General features: G+C 42.2%; 1 protein-coding gene across 1 annotated transcript in view; it reads right to left on the bottom strand.

Annotated features, from left to right (window-relative positions):
• ARIH1 (ariadne RBR E3 ubiquitin protein ligase 1) overlaps positions 1-25,926 on the bottom strand; it is an 88,164-nt gene that overhangs the window by 37,319 nt on the left and 24,919 nt on the right. The window contains exons 3-4 of the mRNA XM_040413686.1: positions 2,338-2,405; positions 986-1,130 (exon numbers count right to left, since the gene is read on the bottom strand). Of these exons, the coding sequence (XP_040269620.1) occupies positions 986-1,130; positions 2,338-2,405 (213 nt within the window). The remainder of the gene's footprint in view (positions 1-985; positions 1,131-2,337; positions 2,406-25,926) is intronic.

Raw genomic sequence — 25,926 nt, 5'->3', positions numbered from 1 at the left:
CACCCACATTACAAAACTGGAGAGAGTGGTGTAAAAAATGCAAAAAGTCGCAAAAAACTTATTTTGCGACTTTTTGACGCCAGAGTGAAGGAATGATAAATCAGGGACTATGCGTTTGCGACTTTTTAAAAAATTGTCGCATCTATCGGATTTTACGCTGCCCTTGCCACTTTCCTTAAATGGGACATGGCAAAAGCAGAAAGGGAGCGTGGCCAGCCACCCCGACAAGGTTATCTTCATTCACGCCAGTGCAAATAAAGCCAGAAATCTACAAACTGTCATAGATTTCTGTTTAGGCATTAACTGCCAGAGAATACGCCTATTTTATGACAAGGCATGCTCATCCTCTGGCGGCGCAGGGGATATTAATTCAAAACCACCAAATGTAAAGGAACAAGTTCTTTATAAATTCATTTCAAATATGCAAAAATATTCAATGTCTTTACATACAACGTGAAAACTGAAGTACACCTAAGTATAATAAAATACTGAAGGTGTTAATACTCAAAGAGTGTACAAAGATAGCACTCGGCACATGCACAAAAAGCGGAGTTGGCCAACGTGAGATATTGTTGCCTTGAGTAAGATGGCGCTGTTAACTTCACATGGCACTGTTTTGCCCATGCGGCAAGTACCATCTTTACGTTTTAGGCATATGGAAAGATCATTCCCCTCATATTAAAATGGTGTTGGTAACTATGGAGCGCTACTGCACCACACATCTTCTGTGTCTCCACCTTGCCCCTTCTTATCCTGTGATCCTGATAGTGCTGCAAGGACCGTGAACATATGATATATGGATAATACAATTCTAGATTTATTCCTGATTAATTACCGACCTCTGTGACTGGATGATTTGGAGATGGTGAATGAGAGTGCACCCCACTAACTGGGTTTTATCACAATTATTATCCGATAATGTACGTACCTAAAAGCATAAACAGATGCGCTATCTAGAACTATTTAAGATGGTAAAACCACTTACTGTATTTGGGTAATTCAAGTAGCAGATCTGACAGGGCATATCTTGGGCAGAGGACCGTGTGTTCATCTGTCGTGTCCGAGACTTCTTGCTTGGGTTTATGACATGACATTCTGAGAAGAGTTTCTCCAGGTTGCCATCAAAATACCTATGTAAGCAAAAAGAAAAACTGCAATTAACTCGAGCCAGAGAGTAAAAAACAAACAAAAAAAAAACAACCTACACAGACATGCTAACATGGTGAGAAAACTACTGAAGTCACAACTGTTTGAATAACCAGAAGTAGGTAAAGAGTAAAAGGCCTAAAGAAGGCTCATCAAATCAGATCGGACATTCAGAATTAAAAACAAAAAAAGGCGATTTTACAGAAAGCTTACGTTTATAGGGTCACATGCCATATTTGTGACTTTTTGTGCTGCTCGCCACTTTCCTAAAATGGCTAGAAAAGGGGTGGGGCTTAAAGTGAGGGGCAGAGCCTCTATAGCCTGACATATAGCTCTAGTCTATGCCAGGCCCTAACTGGCTTAGATTAGGATAGTCTGGCGCATATCTTGCCTTGATAAATCAACCCCATATAGTGATTGGAACAGATAGCAAAGCCAGTTGAGGGCATGTTCACAGTGTGGAAATTTCATGTGGATGGAGATGCATATGTGAAGGCAAAATCCATGTGAAATCTTATGTTCCGCCTCCCATGGTTTTCAGGGGGAATCCTCATTGTAGTTTATACACTTTTCTGTCCATGGACATGAAACCCAGATAAGAACACAAATTCTCACAGATTCTGCAAGGAAACCAGGGAGGGAGGCCACATGTAGATTAGCCCCATTGACTAGGTCTAATCCGTGTGCCGATCCACAGCATATCCACAAAACAAATCCGAGGCCAAAAATTCAGTGTGTGAACATGCCCTAAGGTGGCCAGAGATAAAGCATTGCGTGTCCTACACAGTGTGGCATTTAAATTGAGCAGGTGATGGGTGCTTATGAAGAAATCTATATTTTAAATCCATTGTTTTCACACCAATATTTATCGCTAAAGACATACCTCTCTTTGGACCATTCACTTCACAGCAGTCATATAGATTTGGTCCAACTAATTTTGTTACCTTGTGGTCAAAAGACGGTCTGTGAAGCAGCAGTGCTACATCTGCACTTACAAGTAGAGGCTGTTAAACCTTCGGTGGGGTTACTCACACGTCATGCACAGTGGATTGACTGTTCACATTCTCTAAATTCTTAACTTTAACTTTTTTTTTTTTTTTTTCTTAAGAGAACAACCAAGTGTCTTGTTTTCCAGCAATAACAGAATGGTGGGCGACAAACTTTCATGATCCTGCACAGAAAAGGACGCACCTCTCCATTAGCTTCTCCTTGTCCCAGTTGAAATGACTCAGGAGTATTCTCGTGATGGTGGCTGGATTCTACAGATTTAATGAAAACAGATTCAAGTCATGCCCAGCACGTTACATTTGTCAGTTTCGCCCACTTATCGCTCACTAGAATCCCACCATGGTATTTTCCTTCTTACATGCTCCCTCTCCATTTATTTTTTTCCAGCAACGTCAAAAACAAAAGGTAATGCTACATGAGAAGAAAACGTCAAACAGTCTGTAATTCGGAGGATTTGAATCCTCAGAAAATAGTATCGCTTTTAGATGAAACAGTGCTGGGCTCCTCAGTGAGAACCAAGCTGGAGGTTACATTCTGCATCAGTCTTCTTTAGAACGGTTAGCCCATGAAAAGGTACCCACAAGAGAGGTGCACATGTCGGTGCACCGCTCCTATCCCATAACAGTGAGAGGAGGACTAGGAGCATACGCACTGTACGGGAATGGCGATCCCGCAAGACTTTAGGGCCAGGCGTGAATATTTCTTCACTGTCTGACCTGTCAGAGGGTGCAGCGCAGAGCCTATGGGTGCACCAAGGGGCTAATTCACATGTTATAAAACAGCTATTTTCTCAACAACCACCTATGGAGATGTGATCAACAGCATTACATCTCACATGTTAGCTGGATTAATGCTGATATATGTGGCAACAGATTCCCTTTAAGACCACCCCGTGTACAGCTATCAGTGACCGCTATCTCTGAATACAGTCGTGGCCAAAGGTTTTGAGACGGACACAAACTTTGCATTTCACAAAGTTTGCTGCTACAGTTTTTATGCAATTTGCATTAGCTCTAGATTGCTATGAAGAGTGATCAGATGAATGGCACAAAATTACCTGTTACCTTCATTTCTGTGTCCTTCCCGTTAGCTCAGGAGAGATTGTTAGGCTTTTGTCCAGCTCAAACCCAGCACTCATGCCAGAAAGTGGCCAGATCAAATTATAGTCTATGGGGTCCAGTATTTGGCAATACCGGTGAACTGCGACAGGCTGTTCTCTGCTGGAACAGCCTGCAGAATCCGGTTACCAGATACGTGAACTAAGCCTTAACGAGGAAAAAGGGCAAATTAATTCACTGTCTTGCTGATTGAATACGAAGAGAAGACTGGTTACTTTAAAAGAGAAAGTGGGTGCTTGAAATCATTACCTTCTTCTGTTAACCATGGTTATCTTCAATGAGACGTGCTGTCATCATTGCTTTGCAACATAAGGGCTTCACAGGCAGGGGCTTTGCTGCTTGTAAAGGGTGTATTAGACAGCCTGGATTTAACAGGCAATTATCAGGAGGGAAGCGTTCCTTCCCGGCAAGAAGGGGCGTTTGCTTGTCCATCGGGCAGTCGGAGGCAGTACTGGCAGATGATCACTAACGAGCATTACTACGAACGCTCGTTAGTGATCATCTGCAGAAGAGTGCACTTAAATGGTCACTAACTTATCACACAACTTTGCATAAATCAATAGCACAAGCGACCAAAAGAAACTTTGTAATATGCTTTATCAGTGAGAAACATCTAGTTTTCCTGTTATAAGTTGTTTATGCCCTCCCAGCGCTTTTAAAATTTTTCCAGTGTCAGTCTTAAAACTGTTGGCCAAAACTATAAACACACACATTGCTATCACTGAAAACACCTCCCCATATACAACATAAATAGAAATCTCTGCTCTCTCTCATTTCTAAGTTACACATTTTACTTAAAGGGGTATTTCCATCTTAGACAATGGGGGCATATCGCTAGGATATGCCCCCATTGTCTGATAGTTGCGGGTCCCACCGCTGGGACCCGCACCTATATCGAGAACGAAGCGGGGAGCGCTGTGGCTGGAGGACCCCTGATTTCCCGGGGTCCGTCCACCACCAATCGCTAATCCCCGCCTCTCCCATAGAAGTGAATGGGAGCGTGCTGCGCATGCGCAGCCCATGCGCAGCCCATGCGCAGCCCATGCTCCCATTCATTTTTTATGGGGCAGACGGCAATAGCCGAGCCAGTGCTCGGCTAATTTCGGCGGCCCCATAGAAATGAATGGAGAGCGACTGCGCATGCTCAGTGCGCCCTCCTTTACTTTCAGGGCTCCGTTCTTGATATAGGTGCGGGTCTCAGAGGTGGGACAAGCTCCTATAAGACAATCAGGGCATATCCTAGCGATATGCCCCCATTGTCTGAGATGAGAAAACCCCTTTAATCTTTTCCCATAAAACTGTATATCAATCTGCTCAGCTCCTCCTGCTCTATGGCCTCTTGCACAAGAACGTATTTTCTTTCCCTGTCTGTTGAGGTTTTTTTGCGGACCATATGCGGAACCATTCATTTCAATGGGTGAGGCAAAAAAACGGAAGGTACTTCGTGTTCACTCAGTTTCCGTATTTCCATATATATCCGTTCCGCTAAAAGATAGAACTTTTCCCATTATTGTCTGCATTACGGACAAGGATAGTACTGTTCTATTAGGGACCAGCTGTTCCGGTCCGCAAAATATGGAATGCACACAAACGTCATCCGTATTTTTTGCGGACAGCAAAATACATACGGTCTTGTGCAAAAGGCCTAATCTAACGTGCTGCCTGCAGATTACATTGCATTTCATGGTGACAGATCCTCTTTAAAGAGAACCTGTCAGCTCTCCCAATGTAGGATTTAGCAGAGCTCATAGTATAGCAAATTCTAGAGTATCTCTTCTGGGAACTCTGGGCCAGATTTATCATTAGCTCAGGTCAGAATAATGGAGTGAAAAAGTCCCAAAAAAGTCCCAAACGCTAAAACTGCGCACAAATTTGCGACTTTTTTCTGCTCTGAACTATGCTCGCCAGTTTTCTGAAAGTGGGCGTGTTTTCTTATGTAAATTAATCTCTAGACAGATTTACTATTGGGGCTATTTAAAAAGTCGCAAAAAAGTCGCAATTTCACTCTAGCGAGGACCATGCTTATCTTATGAGACTTTTTAATAGAACGTGCAACTTTTTCGTAAAGATGCTTACTGACGGATAAACTGCTACCGTCAAACCACATTTATTACAGTCTTAAAGGGCCGATCATAAATCTGACTTGGCTAAAACTGACTTTAGCCATATGTTAAAGTGGAGTGAGCTGTCAGAGTAATGATAAATCTGGCCCTCTGTGTTGTCCTGATCCTCTGCTATTCCTACTAGAATTTATGTCTAAATTGACAAAGTGTTACCAGTTGAGGGGGGGGGGGGGAGATGTGTTCTTATAGTCTGATACTGTTCAATCAGTGGTGTCAGACTGTGTAAGGATACACTCTTTGACAAGGGGAATGAATAACACCCATTTGTCAATTTATTCATAAATATACAGGAAGAATAACAGAGGAACACGGTTAGGAGAAACATTTCTCCAGAACAATTTCATGAGAAATACAAGTTTCAGAATAGGTCGTCTTTCATTAGTTTTCCTACTGCGAATACGGATGCTTTATTGCGCTCACTACCTTCTTTTACTGTAAGTGCTCATTCAGACAGGCAATGCTCATGTCAGAGTGCTGTCCGAGTGCGCACAGACTAAAACCTTGCCCCATGTTAGTCAATGGACCAATTCACTTGTGCAATTTTCCTCATGGACCCATGGAGATGGTGCCCTCTAGGTCCACTTTGTTGTGCAAGACTCGCCCATTCAATAAAAGAGCACACACATCCCATCCATGTGGTCCATTTAAAAGCTGGCTCATGTTTACTGCCTGAAAGAGGCCCAAAGCCAAGTACCCACAAACTGTAAAACATGCAACAAAGGAGGAAAGCCTGTACCAAATCAGCAATATCCTTTGCATGATATTGGGTCAGGTACTGAACGTCTAACAATACAGCGGCATTTTTATGTACTTTGTTGCAAATAATATTTTTTGCTGATACAGAAGAGAAGGGCCATACATATTTTTACCGTCTCTGATGTTCCCAAAAAGTGCTCTTATGTTTCCCAATGATTTTGCATAAACCAGTAGTAGAAGTGCTTATCTGTGTAATAACTGTATCCTGTTAGGAGAATGTGCGTTTTTCACATCATGTCGGCAGCTTTAAAGAGTTTTCACATACGGCAAATTTTGTTGCAGAACTTTCTGGGGGAGGTTTATCAAACTGGTGTAAAGTAAGAACTGGCTTAGTTGCCCATAACAACCAATCAGATTCCACCTTTCATTTTCCAAAGGAACTGTCAAAAATGAAAGCAGGAGTCAGATTGGTTGCTATGGGCAACTAAGCCAATTCTGCTTTACACCAGTTTGATAAATCTCCCCCTGTGACTGAAAATCAGTTCTATTCATCTGAATAAGGCCTCATGCACACGACCGTTGTTTTGGTCCGCATCCGAGCCACAGTTTTTGCGGCTCGGATATGGACCCATTTTCTTCAACAGGGCCGCAAAAGATGTCCGCATCCGTTGTTCTGTTCCGTGGTCCGCAAAAAAAATATAACCTGTACTATTCTTGTCCGTTTTGCGGACAAGAATAAGCAGTTATAGCAATGGCGGTCCGTGCCGTTCTGCAAATTGCGGAACGCACGCGGATGCCATCTGTGTTTTGCGGACCGCAAAACACACAACGGTCGTGTGCATGAGGCCTAAGGTTGTTTTGGCAGGAAGAACATGGATTTCTGCAATTTGAAAACGGTGTCAACATGCACCTGGCTGCAAAATGTGTACAGAGCCTAAGGGGGCATTTAGACGACCGGATCTGTTTTTTTTCCTCTGCAAGTCGCAGATTCCCAAAATACGGATGCAGTCCGTGCACACTTTTGGCGGGCCCCATTGTAACAAGGCCTATTCTTGTCTGCAAAACGGACAAGCACGAGACATGTTCTATCATTTTTGCTGGGCTGCGGAACAGACATACGGATATGGACAGCTCGTGGTGTGCTGTCCGCATTTTCTGCGGCCCCATTGAAATGAATGGGTGCGCATACGATCAGCGGATGGGATGCGGACCAAAAATACAGTTGTGTGAATGGGGCCTAAAGAGAAGATGGGGAGGAGGGGGATGCAAATGCAGCATCTCATATTCACCATTTAAGCATGACTGCATGTTGTGAGAGGGAAGGAGGAACATCTGATTTTATGTACAGCATACACCACTAAGACCTTTGCCTACTCCGGAAGCATACCCAGATAAAAATGTGCATTTCCAGAAACCAACAGGGGGAGGAATTATGCCTAAAATATGAAGGTCAGACATATTTCTGGCTGCGCTGACTACAGAGTAAGTGTAATATGTAAGCTTACTGTACAAAACAGGTTTATCAACAGCTGCCATATTTGACTAGCAGCCTGGTTCCCATAAGTGTGCACTGATAAGAAGGGTGCAGAGTTATTTGATAGCAGATAATATTCAGTTCCATTTACGCTGGGATCTTCTCCTCATCTGCACACTCCCCCAGTATCTTCATGAATGTAAAGAAGAGCCCTTTTCCAAATAGCAAATTCTACAAGGCGTCCAAGCTCAGGACCTCAATGACCAGGGGTTGTCCTAGTAAAAATCTGAACAGGTATCAGTACTTCTCACTAATCTGTAAAAGCTGGCCAGAGACAAAAGCTCCAAAAGATGTAAAATCAGAGCAATCGAGTGATCCTTCCATCTTCTCAGAGGGCTAGGTGTTTCTAACCATGCAGCAATAGTTGTACATGTCCAAAATAATGAGCACCTACTGATTTTACAATCCACAACATGCTCATTACCTGCACGGAGTCTGCCTAGCCACATTTAGGCTACCCGCACACAATGCGGATTCAGCAAGGTTTTTCGGCGTGGTTTTACCCGCTCATAATACAGTACCGTAATGAGACAAATGTCATGTACACTTTGCTTTTTTGTTTCCTTGCAGAAACTGACCTGCCGTGCAGATTTAGAAATTCTCAGCATGTTAGTTGTTTGTGCAATTTTTGGTGCAGATTTCACCCTTTTCAATGGAAGGGTGAGATCTGTGGAAAATCCACACCAAAAACCGCAAGTAACGCAAGCGTTTTTTGGTGTAGAATTAATGCGGAAACAAACTGAAATCTGCAAAAAAAAAAAAACACTTGGATTTTCTGCACCCATGTGCAGGTATTCTTAAAGGGGTTATCCGGGTAAAGATTATGATGACCCATCCTCAGAATAGTAATCAAACAGGTGGTGGCAGCATCTCCAGATATTCCTTTTATTCTTCATACTTACAAGAATGCTGCTCCGTACAGTATTGGAACAAAGTTTTATGCGAATCGATTTCGGATGTTTCATCCGAAGTCGATCCGCTCATCCCTAATTATAACATTGGTGGGGGCCCCCGAGTACCCACTGATCAGCTGCTTCATGGAGCTGCTGCACTCACTGGAGCTCTGGTGAGCGCTGCGGGCTCCCGGCAGCTTTCCAAGCACAGCCCAGCCCAGTACATTGCATAGCGGCTGTGCTTAGTATTGCAGCTCAACCCAATTGACTTGAATGGGGCTGAACTGCAACTAGGCCATATGACCGATGTAAGGTGACATCACATGGCCTAGGAAGGGGCCGCAGCGCTCATTAAGCGCCCAGCCTCTTCTAAGAGCTCAGCGTCAGGGGACCCAGGATATATCCAGAGTATAGGTCATCAATAGTGATTCTCACATAACCCCTTTAATGACAATGGGCTAATCCACATGCGGATCCACCTATACATCCAAAGAAGAAATCTGACTTTTTGGGTAACTGCACATGCTGCGTATTTGTACGCAGAAAATCCACATGAAAACTGCAGGATTGGGATAACAGATTGGTGGGGGCCCTACTGCTGGGACTCCCACTGTCTACAAGAACAGGTACCCCTCACAGCGACCAAAATAAATGGAGCGGCAGGTCACACATGCCAACTGCTTCTCCATTCGTCTCTATGGAGTTACAGAAATAGCCAAGCACTGTACTCAGCAATCACCCATGGAAATAAATGGAGCAGCAGTAGTTGCTTTCCTGACCGGTGGAAGTCCCACCGGAGTACCCCTTTAACAACCTCACTGAAGTCTATGGGGATAACCACAGTATATAAGGTGGTATTTCCACACAGCAGGACAATTTCCACACTTAAAAACGATGCCAAGTGTACATGAGATTTGGCTAATCTTTTTTACTTTGCTGATACCGTAATATGCTGCAGTTTTACCCAATGAAAAAACTGTACCGTGTGCTGTAATCCTTAGTCACATTATTTTTGATACGTGTGCTACCTACATTTTTTTGCAGATAGTACACTGACTAGAGAGGAGCGCATTGATTTGTACCAATTAATCAATTTGTACATCAAGAACCTCTTGGACAGTGAGGGGGATGTCCGTGCTCAAAAGACCGTGCATGCAACACTACACTTTGGGCCAGTTCCTGGCTACTCGGAGCAGGGATGCAGGTGCGAGACAGACAAGGACGGGGAAAGATGCTCGGCTCTGTCATCAAGGGAGAAGAGGGAATCTCTTGCTGCTCAAAACTTCTGTAAGAATAAGACATGTTTTATTTGCGGGGCCACGGAACGGACATACCACGTGCTGTCTGCATCTTTTGCGGCCCCACTGAAGTGAATGTGTCTGCAGATCGGATGCAGAATGAGATTCTTGGTAAAATGTTCATTTGTAATTGACTGAACATGCTGGGGAAAATGCGACTTTACAGTCCGGTTCTGAAACTATTTTCCAAGCAGCGAACAATACGGCTGCATATCCAGTTATCACTCCCGCGGTGACAAAGCAGAAAAAGGACAATTTCTCTGCAAGTCAAGCAAACATCCAAATTTGGAATAATACTCTAAATTCTGCTCTTACCAGGGATCCTAATGGCAGGTATGAGGGGGTTGTAAAAATGTGCTTTATAGCGTGAGGCAGGGAAACAAGACACCATGAGAGCTGTGAGAAGGGGCACGGCGGGGTCGGAGGACCCGAACATAGCCTGGAAAGGGTTGGGGGAGCTCCCGCCATCCAGCTGAACCTGGACATAAATTAACACAGGTCATGATATAAAAGTAAAGTAAACATTATTATAAAATGTCATAGTATTATGGATAATGCAAGTAGAAAACTAATTTGCTCAACATATAAGGAGCACACAAAGGATCTTGTGCAACACATTCTTCACAGCTAGTTCATGGAGAGAGAACAGGCAGTGGATAGGTTAACCCAACCATTCAGCGTCATTATGAGATCTTCATCTGCTACATGCTCTCCGGTTTCAAGGACATGGTGTACGCAACCCAGACACTAAATGCAGTACCTGTCTATGTCACAGGTACAGCATGCAGAAATCCACAACTGTTCATGTAAAAACAGCACCGCCTTCGCCTATGACTGAAATACATCATTCCTAGCTGATGACAGAACACAGGAGGTTGAAAGGAAAAACTAGAAGGGCGGAATCTTTTTTTTTTAAAGAATTACGTCACTTGTCATGATGTGCCCATGAAAACTACAGCAGCAGCAGCTTATCTGAATGGTGATGCTGGATGTCCGTCCTCCTGTGTTATGTTATTTCAGTCTCTATCCCCTTGGACCTATAGTTCAGCCAAGGTGTTTGTTGGCTGCTGTGCATGGAAGATCCAGCGCCCCTTCCAGTCCTAGACATTCTTGATGGAGGAGAGATCTGGTGATTGGGCTGACCAGGGATGCTGCGCACGTTGTGTAGTGAGGACAGTGTGTGGGCGAGCATTATTTTGTTGGAAGACCACGTCCCCTGAGTAAAGAAAATGCAGTAGGACTGGTTCCACAATGTCCTGGACATATAGAAGGCTGGTGAATGAATACCAGACGGGAATGACCATAGTAGCTAATGGCACCCACACCATGACACCTGGTGTCGGTCCTGTGTGTCTGCACTATGTATGATGGCAGTAGGTGCTCTCCAGTCCTCCTGTGAACTCTGATGCAGCCATCTATGGCAAAGAGTAATGTCCAGTGTTGAAAGCAGGTTCTGCCTTGGTACTACTGACCAGATCAGAGTTCACAGGAGGACTGGAGAGCGCCTACTGCCATCATACATAGTGCAGACACACAGGACCGACACCAGGTGTCATGGTGTGGGTGCCATTAGCCACTATGGTCATTCCCGTCTGGTATTCGTGGAGGGAACATTGACCAGCCTTCTATATATCCAGGACATTGTGGAACCAGTTGTAATGCTATTTGTTGACTCTTTCAGCAGACAGTGTTCCAACAAGATAACGCCTGCCCACACACTGCCCATGGCATACCCTGCATTAGTATGTATGTATGTACAGTGGGGGAAATAATTATTTGACCCCTCACTGATTTTGTAAGTTTGTCCAATGACAAAGAAATGAAAAGTCTCAGAACAGTATCATTTCAATGGTAGGTTTATTGTAACAGTGGCAGATAGCACATCAAAAGGAAAATCGAAAAAATAACTTTAAATAAAAGATAGCAACTGATTTGCATTTCATTGAGTGAAATAAGTATTTGAACCCTCTAACAAAAAAAGACTTAATACTTGGTGGAAAAACCCTTGTTTGCAAGCACAGAGGTCAAACGTTTCTTGTAATTGATGACCAAGTTTGCGCACATTTTAGGAGGAATGTTGGTCCACTCCTCTTTGCAGATCATCTCTAAATCCCTAAGGTTTCGAGGCTGTCTCTGTGCAACTCTGAGCTTGAGCTCCCTCCATAGGTTTTCGATTGGATTAAGGTCCGGAGACTGACTAGGCCACTCCATGACCTTAATGTGCTTCTTCTTGAGCCACTCCTTTGTTGCCTTTGCTGTATGTTTTGGGTCATTGTCGTGCTGGAACACCCATCCACGACCCATTTTCAGTTTCCTGGCAGAGGGAAGGAGGTTGTCGCTCAGGATTTCACGATACATGGCTCCGTCCATTTTCCCGTTTATGCGAATAAGTTGTCCTGTGCCCTTAGCAGAAAAACACACCCAAAGCAAAATGTTTCCACCCCCATGCTTGACGGTGGGGACGGTGTTTTGGGGGTCATAGGCAGCATTTTTCTTCCTCCAAACACAGCGAGTTGAGTTAATGCCAAAGAGCTCTATTTTGGTCTCATCAGACCACAGCACCTTCTCCCAGTCACTCTCTGAATCATTCAGGTGTTCATTGGCAAACTTCAGACGGGCCTGCACATGTGCCTTCCTGAGCAGGGGGACCTTGCGAGCCCTGCAGGATTTTAATCCATTGCGGTGTAATGTGTTTCCAATGGTTTTCTTGGTGACTGTGGTCCCTGCTAATTTGAGGTCATTAACTAACTCCTCCCGTGTAGTTCTAGGATGCTTTTTCACCTTTCTCAGAACCATTGACACCCCACGAGGTGAGATCTTGCGTGGAGCCCCAGAGCGAGGTCGATTGATGGTCATTTTGTGCTCCTTCCATTTTCGAACAATCGCACCAACAGTTGTCACCTTCTCTCCCAGCTTCTTGCTAATGGTTTTGTAGCCCATTCCAGCCTTGTGCAGGTCTACAATTTTGTCTCTGACATCCTTGGACAGCTCTTTGGTCTTTCCCATGTTGGAGAGTTTGGAGTCTGCTTGATTGATTGATTCTGTGGACAGGTGTCTTTTATACAGGTGACTAGTTAAGACAGGTGTCCTTAATGAGGGTGACTAATTGAGTAGAAGTGTCTAACCACTCTGTGGGAGCCAGAACTCTTAATGGTTGGTAGGGGTTCAAATACTTATTTCACTCAATGAAATGCAAATCAGTTGCTATCTTTTATTTAAAGTTATTTTTTCGATTTTCCTTTTGATGTGCTATCTGCCACTGTTACAATAAACCTACCATTGAAATGATACTGTTCTGAGACTTTTCATTTCTTTGTCATTGGACAAACTTACAAAATCAGTGAGGGGTCAAATAATTATTTCCCCCACTGTATGTGTGTGTGTGTGTGTGTGTGTGTGTGTGTGTGTGTGTGTGTGTGTATGTATATATATATATATATATATATATATATATATATATATATTAATTATACTTTGCTAGTGAACTGGAATATAAGTATTAAAAAGGTGTATTTCTCAGAGCACAGGTATAAACCTACAGAGCATGGTTACAGTGAGGTCATTTCACGTTGCCGCTGTGCCATTTCTATAGAGAAATGCTGAATAAAAGCTGATTAAATCTGGATGCAGGATGAGTAAAAGTCCTGACACATTTAGGGGCAGGTACAGGGACTAGTGATTAGCTTCTGCGTCACACATAAGAAGATTGTGCTGTGGTCCAGGAATTAACCTGTTTGCTCTAAAGGGGCAATCATCTCAGAGATTTTCCATACATTAAGAAACTCATACCTTCACCTAACAAGTAGGATTTTCATAGGCCGACTAATAACGTCATCTACACAACTATTACATGATACACACAGGAAAGTCACCCATTTATCAGAGACGACTAAGGCCGCTTTCACACTAGCGTTTTTTGCGGATCCGTTACAATAATACAACCGCATGCATCCGTCATGAACGGATCCGGTTGTATTATGTCTTTTATAGCCATGACGGATCCGTCATGAACACCAATTAAAGTCAATGTGGGATGGATCCGTTTTCTATTGTGCCAGATTGGGTCAGAAAAAACGGATCTGTCCCCATTGACTTACATTGTGTGTCAGGATGGATCCGTCTTGCTCCGCACCACATCGCAGACAGAAAGACGCTGCTTGCTGCGTTTTTCTGTCCGCGATGGGAATGCAACCAAACAGAATGGAATGCATTTTGATGCACTCCGTTTTGTTCAGTTTTGTCCCCATTGACAATGAATGGGGACAAAACTAAAGCATTTTTTCTTTCGTTATTGAGATCCTATGACGGATCTCAATAGCAGAATTGAAAACACTAATGTGAAAGTAGCCTAATCTAGTTTACACAGGGCTGAAAGCAGTCTCAGACATCTTAAAGAGAGCACTTCTACAGCATGTGCGATTCTGCAAACCCCATCCCGCTGTATGGGAAGGTTACTGCCACTGTAAAATAAACTGTAATGCAACTCTGCAGCAGACAAGGCATCACTTAGGCACCATTTTTGTGGCATAGAAAGGGTGCCCAGTTTTGTGCAAGCAGTGTATGAACCGCCATTCTTGATAAATCTACCCAGTTCGAGTTGGCAGGCGGTCTTCTCCTACCAATCTGAGGTACAGGTTATCCTTACTACATGTTCTCGTAGGTTCTGGTTCTCCTTGCAAAGACCACCTGTGTAGGGTCATGCAGGCAGTGCTCCCTGGGGAAATATGCAAATTAGCTCTCCTCCAGAAGGAAGAAATCTGCCTCTAGTGCCACCTATTGGAGATAGCTACACTGTAAGTCACTTTCCAATTCATTGAAGAGCCTTGCAACATGACTACTGATTTTAGACAAGCTAGCAAATATTTGTGGGTTTTGTAGGAGAAGATGTGCAGATCAGATTCAATCATGCTTGGTGCAACAGAAGAGGAAAATGGGTGTTCTTTTGGACTTAGAAAGGACCTTCCAGCACTCCTGACATGTCTGGTTTAATAAATGTATTCCCCATTATATAACAATGCGATGCAGGCTCCCAGCAGATTTCCAAGGACAGCGCCATACATAGTATAGTGGCAGTACCTGATTTTGCACCTCAGCCCTCATTGACATGTGCCTGATGTACAGTGATGTCCCTTGCCTAGGAAGAAGCTGTGGTGCTCAAGGCCTCTTCTAACAGCTGGTCGACGGGTCCTGGAAGTCGCACCCCCACACATCTGATACTGATGACCTATCCTGAGTACAAGTCATAAATATATTTTCCTGGATAAGCCCTTTAAGTTTTTGGGAATAAAACCAGTGGAACAGCACAAGACAAAGTTATATATATATATATATATATATATATATATATATATATATATATATATATATATATATATATAGTTATTCAGAATTGTTACTTTATAGGGAATATGAGTATTTAGTAAAATAGTCATGTCAGGAGAGGTCTTCTTTAAGTATTGATGATCTGACTAGGTGATGAATATCAGATTGGCAGGCATCCCCGCTGATCAGCTGTGCTGCCAGTACCAGTGGGAGCAGAGCTGCAGTAACCAGTCACAACCACTACACAGTGGACAGAGCTATGGATCCAGCACAAAGCTCCTGCTAACAGCTGGTAGTTGGGACGGCCAGAAGTCGGACCCCCACCATTCTGATATGGACAACCAGACGATAGATCATCAATACTTAAAAGGGTTTTGTCATCCAAGACATTGGTGGAATATAGTTAGGTCCAGATCCCACCTCTGGGACCCACATCTAGAAAGCAGCCCCAAAATTGAATGAGGGCGCACCATGCAACCTTCATTTACTTCTAAGTAAGGTCCAAAAATTTTCAGAACTCCCATAGAAGTAAATGGAAAGTGTGCTCTCCTTCACTTTGGGGGTCCCATTGTAGAGGTATATGTGAGTCCTAGAGGTGGGATCCTCACTTTTAGGACATTGGTGGCATATCCTAGCAATATGCCACCTTACTCTCCTCCTCTCCTTTTCCACTGCGCTACGAATTTGACCGCGCAGCCGCAGTGGAAAAGGAGGAGAGTAAACGGGCGGGCAGAGGCACACGGAGGGCGGGGTTATGAGCCGTTGAGGAGGTGCTGCCTGGGGCTCGGACGATTGAGACGCCGCCCTGGGCGCATTTACAGAATCTTAAAAGTTCATTTTTGGTGAAAAGAAAACTCCATTAGATACAACAAAGGTACCGTTTTTAAGTTCTGGGTGGCACATATAACGCTATTTGATAAGTCTAATATGCTCAAATGTGGTGACAGACTCCCTTTAATAGTAAGTAACCTCATCATGTGTACCTCACATTAATGGTTAACCCAATGTTGCCCATTATTTGATAAGGTTCTTGCGGGCCACTTACTTTGAATGTGAGGTACATGGGGGTACTAATGTAATAGCACCATCTACCTCAGATAAATAATAGGTGACCCCATCTTCTCAAATTATGGCTACTGGCAACATTGCGGTTAAGGAGTCACATTAACCCCAAATCTTGCTGGCTGCATGGTGCATGTTTTTTGCCTGCCTTTATTTTGAGGCAGGCTAATAATCTTCCAGTGTGTGGGTACCTGCGCTTTTCAGAGCACTAATGGCTGGGACTGGAGAACACGAGGAGGAGACTGCCGCTGCTGCCGTTCGCCGCGCACAAGCTGAGACGGCGCAGCAGTAAACCCTCCCCCGTCCCTCCTCCTACTGTAAAATTGGACACACATTCATTGGTGGCAGTGGTGCGGCGCCTCAGGGCCCGCTCATTGTATTGGGCTCTGCGGCGCCCGCATCATGGGAGGGGTTCCCTCCCTCCTCCACTGACTCTGGCCTGATGTGCGCGTCGGGCGCGCATGCGCCTGGCGTCTGCGCTCCTCTGCAGCCCGGCAAACTATCTTCCAGGGCCCGGTCCTGGGCCGCGGCCCGGAGGTTGGGGACCGCTGTCTTAGATGACAAAACCCCTTTAATATAATGAAACTCTGGGAAAGACATTTCTTATTAAGGCAGTAGTGCTTGGTACTTTCCTACAGACTTCAATGGAAAGGACAGGACAAAATGATGGACAATCTCCTAGGATTCCAATAGGGGATGTGGCCAAAGTGAATCGGCAAATAGTGGTCACAGGTCTCTGTTCTCCTGTGATGAAATTAGCATGTAACAGGCATTTACAAAATATCTTGTGGATGATGAAAGTTGGGAATGACCCCCATAAAAGAAATGACAATAATTCCCACTGATCTTCCTCTATGGAGGATATACCCAGGTTACAATCTACGTAGCAGCCTTATGTACAAAATATTTGAGATTTCTCATACATTTCTTCCATAAGGCTACCTGTACTAGTTGCGGATAATGCAGTTTGTTTCCATGCGGATCCTGATGCAGAAAAACTGCAGCATAATACAGTACAAGTAACTTGTATGATGACATCAGGCAAATCTCATGTACACTTTGCTTTTTATTCTGTGCGGAAATCTGCAGTATGTCAATTGTTCGTGCAATGTTTTGTGCAGATTTCATCCTTTGCAGTGCAATGGTGAGATAGGCAGCAAATCCGTACAAAAACCCCAAGTTACAGCACAGAAACCTGGATGGAAATCCCTGAAGACTTTCTGACAGCCCACAGCTGTCTGCAGGTACCTTTAAAGGGAACCTGTCATCAACTTTATGCTGATCTCACTGAGGGCAGTATAAAATAGTGACAGAAATGCTGATTTCAGCGGTGCGTCACTCATGATCTAATAGTAAGTGGTTGCTGAGAACCAACATCATAATCATTGGAGCTCAGGCCTTGAAAAGAGTCAAATCTACCTGAGAAGAGTCATGGTTATTATAATCTCCTGCTCTCTCACCCGTCTGCTGATGACTGGCAGTTCTCTCCTAGAGAGAAAAGGAGAAAACTAGGTAGAAGCCTGTCAGTCATCAGCAGGTGGGCAGGAGAGCAGGAATTCATGGATAACCAGGACTCTTCTCAGGTGGCCGGGACTCTTTTCCAGGCCCAATCTGCAATGATTGTGATGTTGGTTCTCGGCAACCACTTACTTTTAACTTATAAATGACAGACCTCTGAAATTAACTCACCTTTCTCTCCTTTATTTTGCCGTTAGTATGGACACCATAAAGTTGATGAAAGTTTCTCTTTAATGCAATGCCAGACATTCAGTCCATAGAGGAGGCCAAATTCACTAGAGCTACACAGAGGAAACAATGGTGGCTGCTCAGGGCTTCAGTCAGGTGACGGCTGCAACTGAAATTCCACTGTCTTTTAGAGCCAAAATCACTTTCAATAGCAATGTCAGCGCAGTGCATTCCTATGGGTGCGATAGCTGAACAGCTTCAGATGTTACCAGGCTCCATAGCTCTCGTCAGGTCTAGTTCCAAAACAGGAGGAATAGTAAAGTAATACATTTCTATTACAGGTAAGGCCACATTCACATGGGCGCTAGTTACTTTTGTCACTGTTGTGCTCCATTTGAGGAGGCACGCCTTGTACAATGACCTCCGCACAGGTCACAGAGCATGCCTAGAAAACATTCCCATCGAAGTCAATAGGGTCCCCTCCTGACCATTGTGTCTATGGTTCACGTGACTGCCATAAAGCAATTGTCTTAATTCTTTCTAAATGCTGTTAAGAACAGCTCAGGAAAGATGGCTGCCTCCATAATCACGTTCAGGAAATAGAATAAAGAAATCTACAATCAGAAAATAAAAACTGATAAAAAAAAGGAGATGCGTCACTATCTGGTTATAACTGGCAGATAAAATGTTTGGTGAAACATTTCCTTTAAAGGGGATAAGGGTAGAGCCACACGGGGAAGAGGTGACGTGACCAAAAACCAAACCAGCCTGCAGCCACTGCAGGATTTGCATTTATTGTTAAACAACACCTCTGAGCAGGATCAGCCAAATTAAATCAGGCATACTGCCTGGCACGGTTGATGCTGCTGATTAAAATAATACCTGTCTCATGAAAACCAGTTGCAACATTCCCAAGACAAAAAAAAATTCCCTATGGAAACAAAGGCTCCAGTGCAGTGAGGGCGGGGCCCAGCCCCTCAGTGCACCTTAGCTTTCCTTGCGCAATAAAGCCCTGATTTGCATAATCTTTTTTTTTCTTGGCAAAACTGCAACCAACCTCCATAAGACAGTTATATTAATCAGCAGGATCAACCTTAACGCAAAGTATGCCTGGTTTAATAGAGTTGATCCTGCTGACAGGTGCTCTTAAAAGGCATCAACTATATTTTTTACAAATTAAAACCATATAGTGAAACATTAATTTTCACTCAATTGTTTTTATTTTTTAATTGTATATGATTGTGGGGTCAGCAATTGTCTGATCTGCTGTTAACATTTAGAGATATGCTATACAGCTGGTGCATGGACCAACTGGCCAAAATTAACACGAAAGCTCCTGCAATCTAGCAAGAGCAGATGGGGTTGCCAGGTGCCAATGACAGCTGAGGACCCCAAAGAGAAGACAGATATAGTTTATTACCACTTCTGATGCAATCTTTCCTCAATGAGCGCTATGCAGTGAAAAAAGGAAGCAGCTACGTCACTTCCTGCACTGGACCCAGCGATCACATGCCTCAGGCAGAAAAGAGCTGCAGGTTCTTAGCAGACCCTGATCAGCTCTGCCTGTGTTCAGTACCCACACAGCGGCTTTCCCCTGTAACTGGGGCTCTTTTGGATGCCTCAGATACAGTGGAAAAGTGCAAATACAAAAAAAAGAAATGTCAGTGTCCACCACAGGTTTTGTTAAGTGATCTACTGGGCGACATACGTTAAATAGATATAAAAAAAAAAAAAAGTTAAAATATAATCAAATAAAAGTTTAAAAAAAACTCCCACATCAACCAAACCATCGCCGTAGTTACCCCGTTCGTGCAAAACTATGCTTTTACATATCAAAACGACCAACACAAAAGAGAAAAATATACGATATTTTAACATGGTGGCTCACCTCCCTTCTCCACTATGTGTAAGGTGCTCTGACTATATGATTCACCCTGTTCAAATATATTATCAAAATTGATTTATAACTGTAGACAGGCACACTTTATTTGGAGGAATCCAGAGAGATCTTATCCATATTATTCAAATATGTCATTTATTAATTAATCACACAAAATAAATATAAAATATATAAAAAAGAAAAATACATAAAAAAAATGTACACAAATAATGTATAAAAACAAATTGAAGTGTAAAATATATGAATTGCAATTCATTAATTGTGCAAAGCTACTTATTTCTCTCCACTTCCCTCTGTGTGCCATGTTGCTGAGGGGGATAGCTGAAGGAAATAGGTAAAAATATCCTTAAATATTTATCATTTCGTTATACAGGTGTTTCACATTAGTTATTTCTCATATACTTTCATAGATCAGCTTAATGTCTTTGTATATTATTCCGAAGTACTCGCTTCCTGTATCAATTCCTGATTAAACAGTTCTCATGGATGATTTATAGCAGTTTGTATCGATCTATTTATAATAACATGTTGCAGTAGTGATACTCAGTGTCTTTACTCACTGTTCGCGGTCAGTTTTTCAAACCTCCAAGTAATGATGGACAGTGTGGAGGTATACAGTTAGGTAGCGTTACCTTCAGATACAAGCAATAGTGAAGCGGTGGGCGGCGAGATGACGATCCCCTCAGAGGTGGCAGCCGCCGTTATCGCTGATATGAACAAACAACCTGTATAGAGGCCGCCGAAGCTCACCGTTCCACGTGGTATTAATAGTAAGTAGGAGGCGGTGAAATGACGATCCCCTCAGAAGTAGCAGCTGCCGTTATTGCTTTTGTGAACAATCAGCCTTCACAGAAGCCGCCAAAACTCAGCGTTCCACGTGTTGGTGGAATCTCAGCACTACACGTAGTGGGATATAATGGATTCCCAGAATGGTTCTCACATAAGAAGCGCTTCAAAATGAGATTTATTTTCATCCTTAGATCCAGTGGGTTCTGGGTTCCGTGTATCTTTTGTCCCAAACGCGTTTGGGAGTTCTATGGACCTCTTCTTCAGTGGCCATGAATACATTGGAAACCTTCCCACTTTTATACCCACTCTTCCAGTTCCCACCAAAACCCTAACTAGATTTCCACTTTTTCATTTGCAGTATATTATCCCTGAATTTGGGGGGAAATTTCATAGAAAGGTCTTTCTCCAATCCTATTTACAGCTTCAATATTTTTTTATCTTGATGATATTTATCCAATTTTGCTTCCAAAAAACGCATTGCGATTTCAATGCGTTTTTTTCTCTAAATGTGCGTTTTTTTAAGAATAGATGTCTTCTTACTTGTTTATTCTTTCTAATATATTGCAATATATTTAAAAAAAATGTACAAAAAGGATGTAATAATAAAATATGATAAAAATGTGAAAACTAAAAAGAAAAAAATTAAAAAGAAAAAATTTAATTGGATAAGTGGTGTAAATACAATGTACTAAAGATAATAACATGAAATATTAAGATTCATTGATAAGGAGTCTAATGAAGGCGGTAGGTACTTAATATAATGGCATTATATTCCTATCTCTTATGGTGTACATCATCCTTTTCTATAATAGTTCACATTTATTAAGGAATCTATTAGGGAATATAATAAGGTGATATATTGTGATATTGTAATATTATGATACAGGTCCCCATCTTTTCTTATCATCTTATATGTAGAGATGTGTAGAGAGATCGGAGTGCTGGAAAAAACAGCTGGACTCCGATGTCTCGTCAGTAAGGGACACCCATCTGTCACCTCACAGGAAACCAAACGATTCTAATTCTGCATTGAGTCTCCCCCAGGTATCAATGTATCGAAACCTAAAATTCTCCTGGATTCTGAACGGGACATTCTTGAAATATGGTCACCTCCTCTCCAATATTTTTCTATTTTCTCAAATGATATAAAAATTAGGCCCGCCGGGTCTTTGTTGTGGTACTCGTTAAAGTGTTTAGATAGGGAGTGTTTCTCAAAACAATTTTTGATATTCGTAATGTGTTCAGATATATAAATATATATATATATATATATATATATATATATATATATATTTTTTTTTTAATTCTTTTAGTTCTACCTATGTATTGTTTTTTGCAGGGACATTCGATCATATATATAACATTGGTTAAATTACATGTCAGAAATTCTCGTATCTCATAAGTGAATTTTGATTTGAAGTATTCTTAGTGTTTTTTCCTGAAATGTGGTATTTTTACAGTTTTCCTACATAAATTTCCTACATAAAAAAAAAACTTTTACATTCAGCCAGTTATTTAAAGAATTCTCTCCTTTCTTTTTTGTTTTTACTCATGGTGCTATTTTTAATCCCAAATTTGGGGCTTTACAGTAGGTTATTTGAGGTGACGTAATAGAGGGCCAATTATTTTATCCTTCAAAACATGATGCCAGTGGTTTTTTTTTATAATTGTTTCCACTTTTTTGTATTGTGCATTGAAGGGTAAGGCTACATTCACACTAGCGGCAAGGAACTGCGGCAGGTGACTATAATGGGGGCGGGCTGGAGTCCCGGCAGCAGTACGGCAAACATGCAGAGAGGCGGCCGGAATAAAACTACAACAAGATAATCCGTATAATCGTATTCTCTATGTTTCTTGTGATTGTTGTAAAAAAAGAACTTGTGTCAATATCCCTTACTTTCATTAAGGCTACATGCCCACAAACGTATTTTGTTTCTGTGTCCGTTCCGTTTTTTTTGCGGTTAAGATGCGGACCCATTCATTTCAATGGGTCCGCAAAAAACACAGACAGCACACCATGTGCTGTCCGCATCAGTATGTCCGTTCCTTTGCCCTGAAAAAAAAAAGTGCATGTCCTATTTTTTTCAGGCAAGGATAGGCATTATTACAATGGATCCGCAAAAAAAACACATCCGCCATATGGAACGTCATCTGTTTTTTTTGTGGATCCACAATATGTGGACCGAAAAACACATACGGTCGTGTGCATGTAGCCTTAGGCTTTGTCAGCCACCTTGGGTGGATATTCTTTAGCCAAAAATTGTTCTCTCATTTCTTTGGCCTCTTCCTCGAATTTCTCCCCTTCTACACAATTAGGTTTTAAACAGCGAAATTGGCCCATTGGTATATTCAACAGCCACCTTGGTAAGTGGCAACTTGAATACAATATGTAGCTGTTTTTAGCCACTGATTTCTGAAATGTGCTACATATAAATCTATGGTCCTGGACTGTGATTAATAAATCTAAAAACTCTAAATAACAAACCTGTTTGTTTAATCAGGAATTGATACAGGAGCAGAGTACTTATGCAAAGACATAAAGCTGTATAACAAAATTATAAATATTTAAGGATATTTTTTACCTATTTCCTTCAGCTATCCCCCTCAGCAACATGGCACACAGGGGGAAGTGGAGAAATAAGTAGCTTTCTTTGCACAATATAATCTGCACAATTAATGAATTACAATTCATATATTTTACACTTCAATTTGTTTTTATACATTATGTGTGTAACATTTTTATAGATTTTTCTTTTTTATATATTTTATATTATTTAATATGTGTCAATTAATAAATTAGTTATTTGAATAATATGGATAAGAAATCTCTGGATTCCTCCAAATGAAGTGTGCCTGTCCACAGCTATAAAACAAAAGAGAAAAACATTTTAATAATTGATTTTGTGTCAGTTTGCATATTTAAAAAATAAAAAGTTATAGTTTGAAAAGTTTTCGGCAGTTTTTCCCAAAATAAAACTGAAAAAGAAAAAAAAAGAAAAAAATTGTAAAGAGACCTTGGTATCATGTGAAAATAAAAGTATCAAAAATGATTTTGTTAGTCCACTGTTAAACCACCTTTTTAGACCACTGAGACTCATATTAGACTGACAATTCCTGTTCTGTACAGATCACTTTTAGCAGTCATCTCATTAACATCATAGATAGGATTACAATGTAAGTTAAGATCTATATTCAGGAGGACGTGATGACAGCGTTTCGTTCCTCCCTCAATGAAGGTTTACCTCCGTGGTGTGTGGCGGACTCCGTGATGGACGGCGGTTCTGACTGCTGCTGATTCTCTGGGTCTCCCCTGCTGTATCTCCACTGGCTGCTTTCCCTATTGCGTGATCGTCTCCGGACGGAAGAATCTCCCCGTTGTGCCTGTGATCTGAAGTTGGAGTGCGATCTGCTGGCTGTGGCGTTTCCACCTCCTCCTTGTGTTACAAGCGGTTTGTCTCTCTGCCCTGCCGTCTCAGTCTCCTAGTCTCCAAGTGAAGATCTTGCAGCTCTGCGGACTCCCTGTGCTATTCCTCCGTATGGACGTAGCTGTGCAGGCTTTACCTGCCTCATTGGCTCCTGGCTTCCCTTCCTTTTGCGGTATTGGAGCTTTCCGATCTCCCCCTTGGATCCGCTGACCCCTTTGCCCTCTCTCTGTTGTTAGTTTCAGGATTTCCTGGACTAGAGCCGGGGGTTGAATCAGAGTGGAAGACCCTGAAGACCCTGAGAAAACTTCAGATCGGTGAGATTTATCCCGGCTGTTCCCCCTGGTCTGAACTCTTTGCTCTCCCTCTCTCCTTTGTGCTGTGCATTTGTTTTTTTGTTTTTATCTAACCCTATTCGATCTCAACTAACCCCTGGGGTCAATTCTATCCTATAACCCCTACTCCCCTGAATTCCCGGTATTATTGATCAATTACTAAATTTCCTTATTGAAGCTTTGTGGTAAAAAAAATAAAATTAAAAAATATATACGATATATACAAACTATACTGGGATAGGGGGAGGGAAAAAAAAAAAAAAAAAAGAGGAGAAGGAGCGCTGAGGAGAGAGAGCCTGAAGAGAGAATAACAACAAGGAAAACTCAGAGGGTCAGAGGGGGAGAAGAAGATAAGGAAAGAAAATAAAGAAATATAGGAGAAGAAAAGAAAGAAAAACAGGAAGACAAAAATAAAATAAAAAATCCTAATATATAAAAGGTAGACGAGAAAGGGGAAGGAAAAAAGGGAAAGAGGGGGGGGGGGATAAAAAAAAAATGGCCCCCAAACAGAATAGACGTTCAACAGACCTGACCGTGGTTAAGGCAACACAGAAACAAATAGAGTCCTCTAGAATTGATCAGTTCTTGAGATCTCCAAACTTAAGTACTAGGTCGGGACTAAAAGGGAAGGTGGATACTAATATGAGAAAGAATACGTCTGAAAATAGATCGGAGGAGGCACTTGAGGGGGATCCCCATATTGGAGATGCCCATGGACAACCCCTCTCCATTAGAGGAAATTCTATTAATTGTTAAAAATAATGGAAAAGCGATAGAAAATATGGCCGTTCAATTGGGGTCAATACAGACAGATGTCCTTATTATAAAAGATGATTTTACAAAGATCCGGGACAGAATTAAAGAATTAGAGAACACAGTGATTAACCTGGAGCAAGAAGTGAAAGCATTAAAAGAGGAGAATATCACAGCAAAAATAGACTATAACTATCTGGGGGAAAAAACGGTTGATTTGGAAGATCGGTCAAGAAGATCTAATGTACGAATTATTGGTCTAATAGAAGACGCTGATGATAAAAATCTAGTAGGAACAATACAATCTATTATTTTTGATAATTTTGGGAAGGAACATTTTTCATCTTTATTTTTAATTGAAAGGGTCCATCGAATTCCTGGGGGTAAATACCTTCCGGGGCAGCCACCAAGGACGGTAATAATTAAGATGCTGGCCTCGTCGGATAGAGATATGATTTTGAGGCGAGCACGTGACTCTCCCCCGATTCTGCATAATGGATGCAAACTTTCCTTTTTTCCTGATTTTTCAAAAGAAGTTTAAGATAAGAGGCGCACCTTTCCGGGTGTTAAAAAACGTCTTCAGACCAAGGATATTAAGTACTCTTTTTTTTTATATCCGTCTAAATTAAGGATTGTGTTTAATGACACTGTGCTCTTTTTTGAGTCTCCAGATGCGGCCACGATTGGCTAGATCGGAATAATGTTTGAAATCTGTGTTCTCTACTTCTGTTCTTTTTTGGAGGTTCGGTTGAGGGAGTGGGGGAGGGATGGTCCTAGTTAAGAGGCCTGTCACTTTTAGTGATGGAACAAGAGGGTCATGGAGTTTTGGGGTGGAGGGGGA

This window comes from Bufo bufo, chromosome 1, assembly GCF_905171765.1.
Source record: "Bufo bufo chromosome 1, aBufBuf1.1, whole genome shotgun sequence".
NCBI lineage: Eukaryota > Metazoa > Chordata > Amphibia > Anura > Bufonidae > Bufo > Bufo bufo.
The sequence above is the reverse complement of the archived record's forward strand: the minus strand, read 5'-3'. Positions and strand labels throughout refer to the sequence as shown.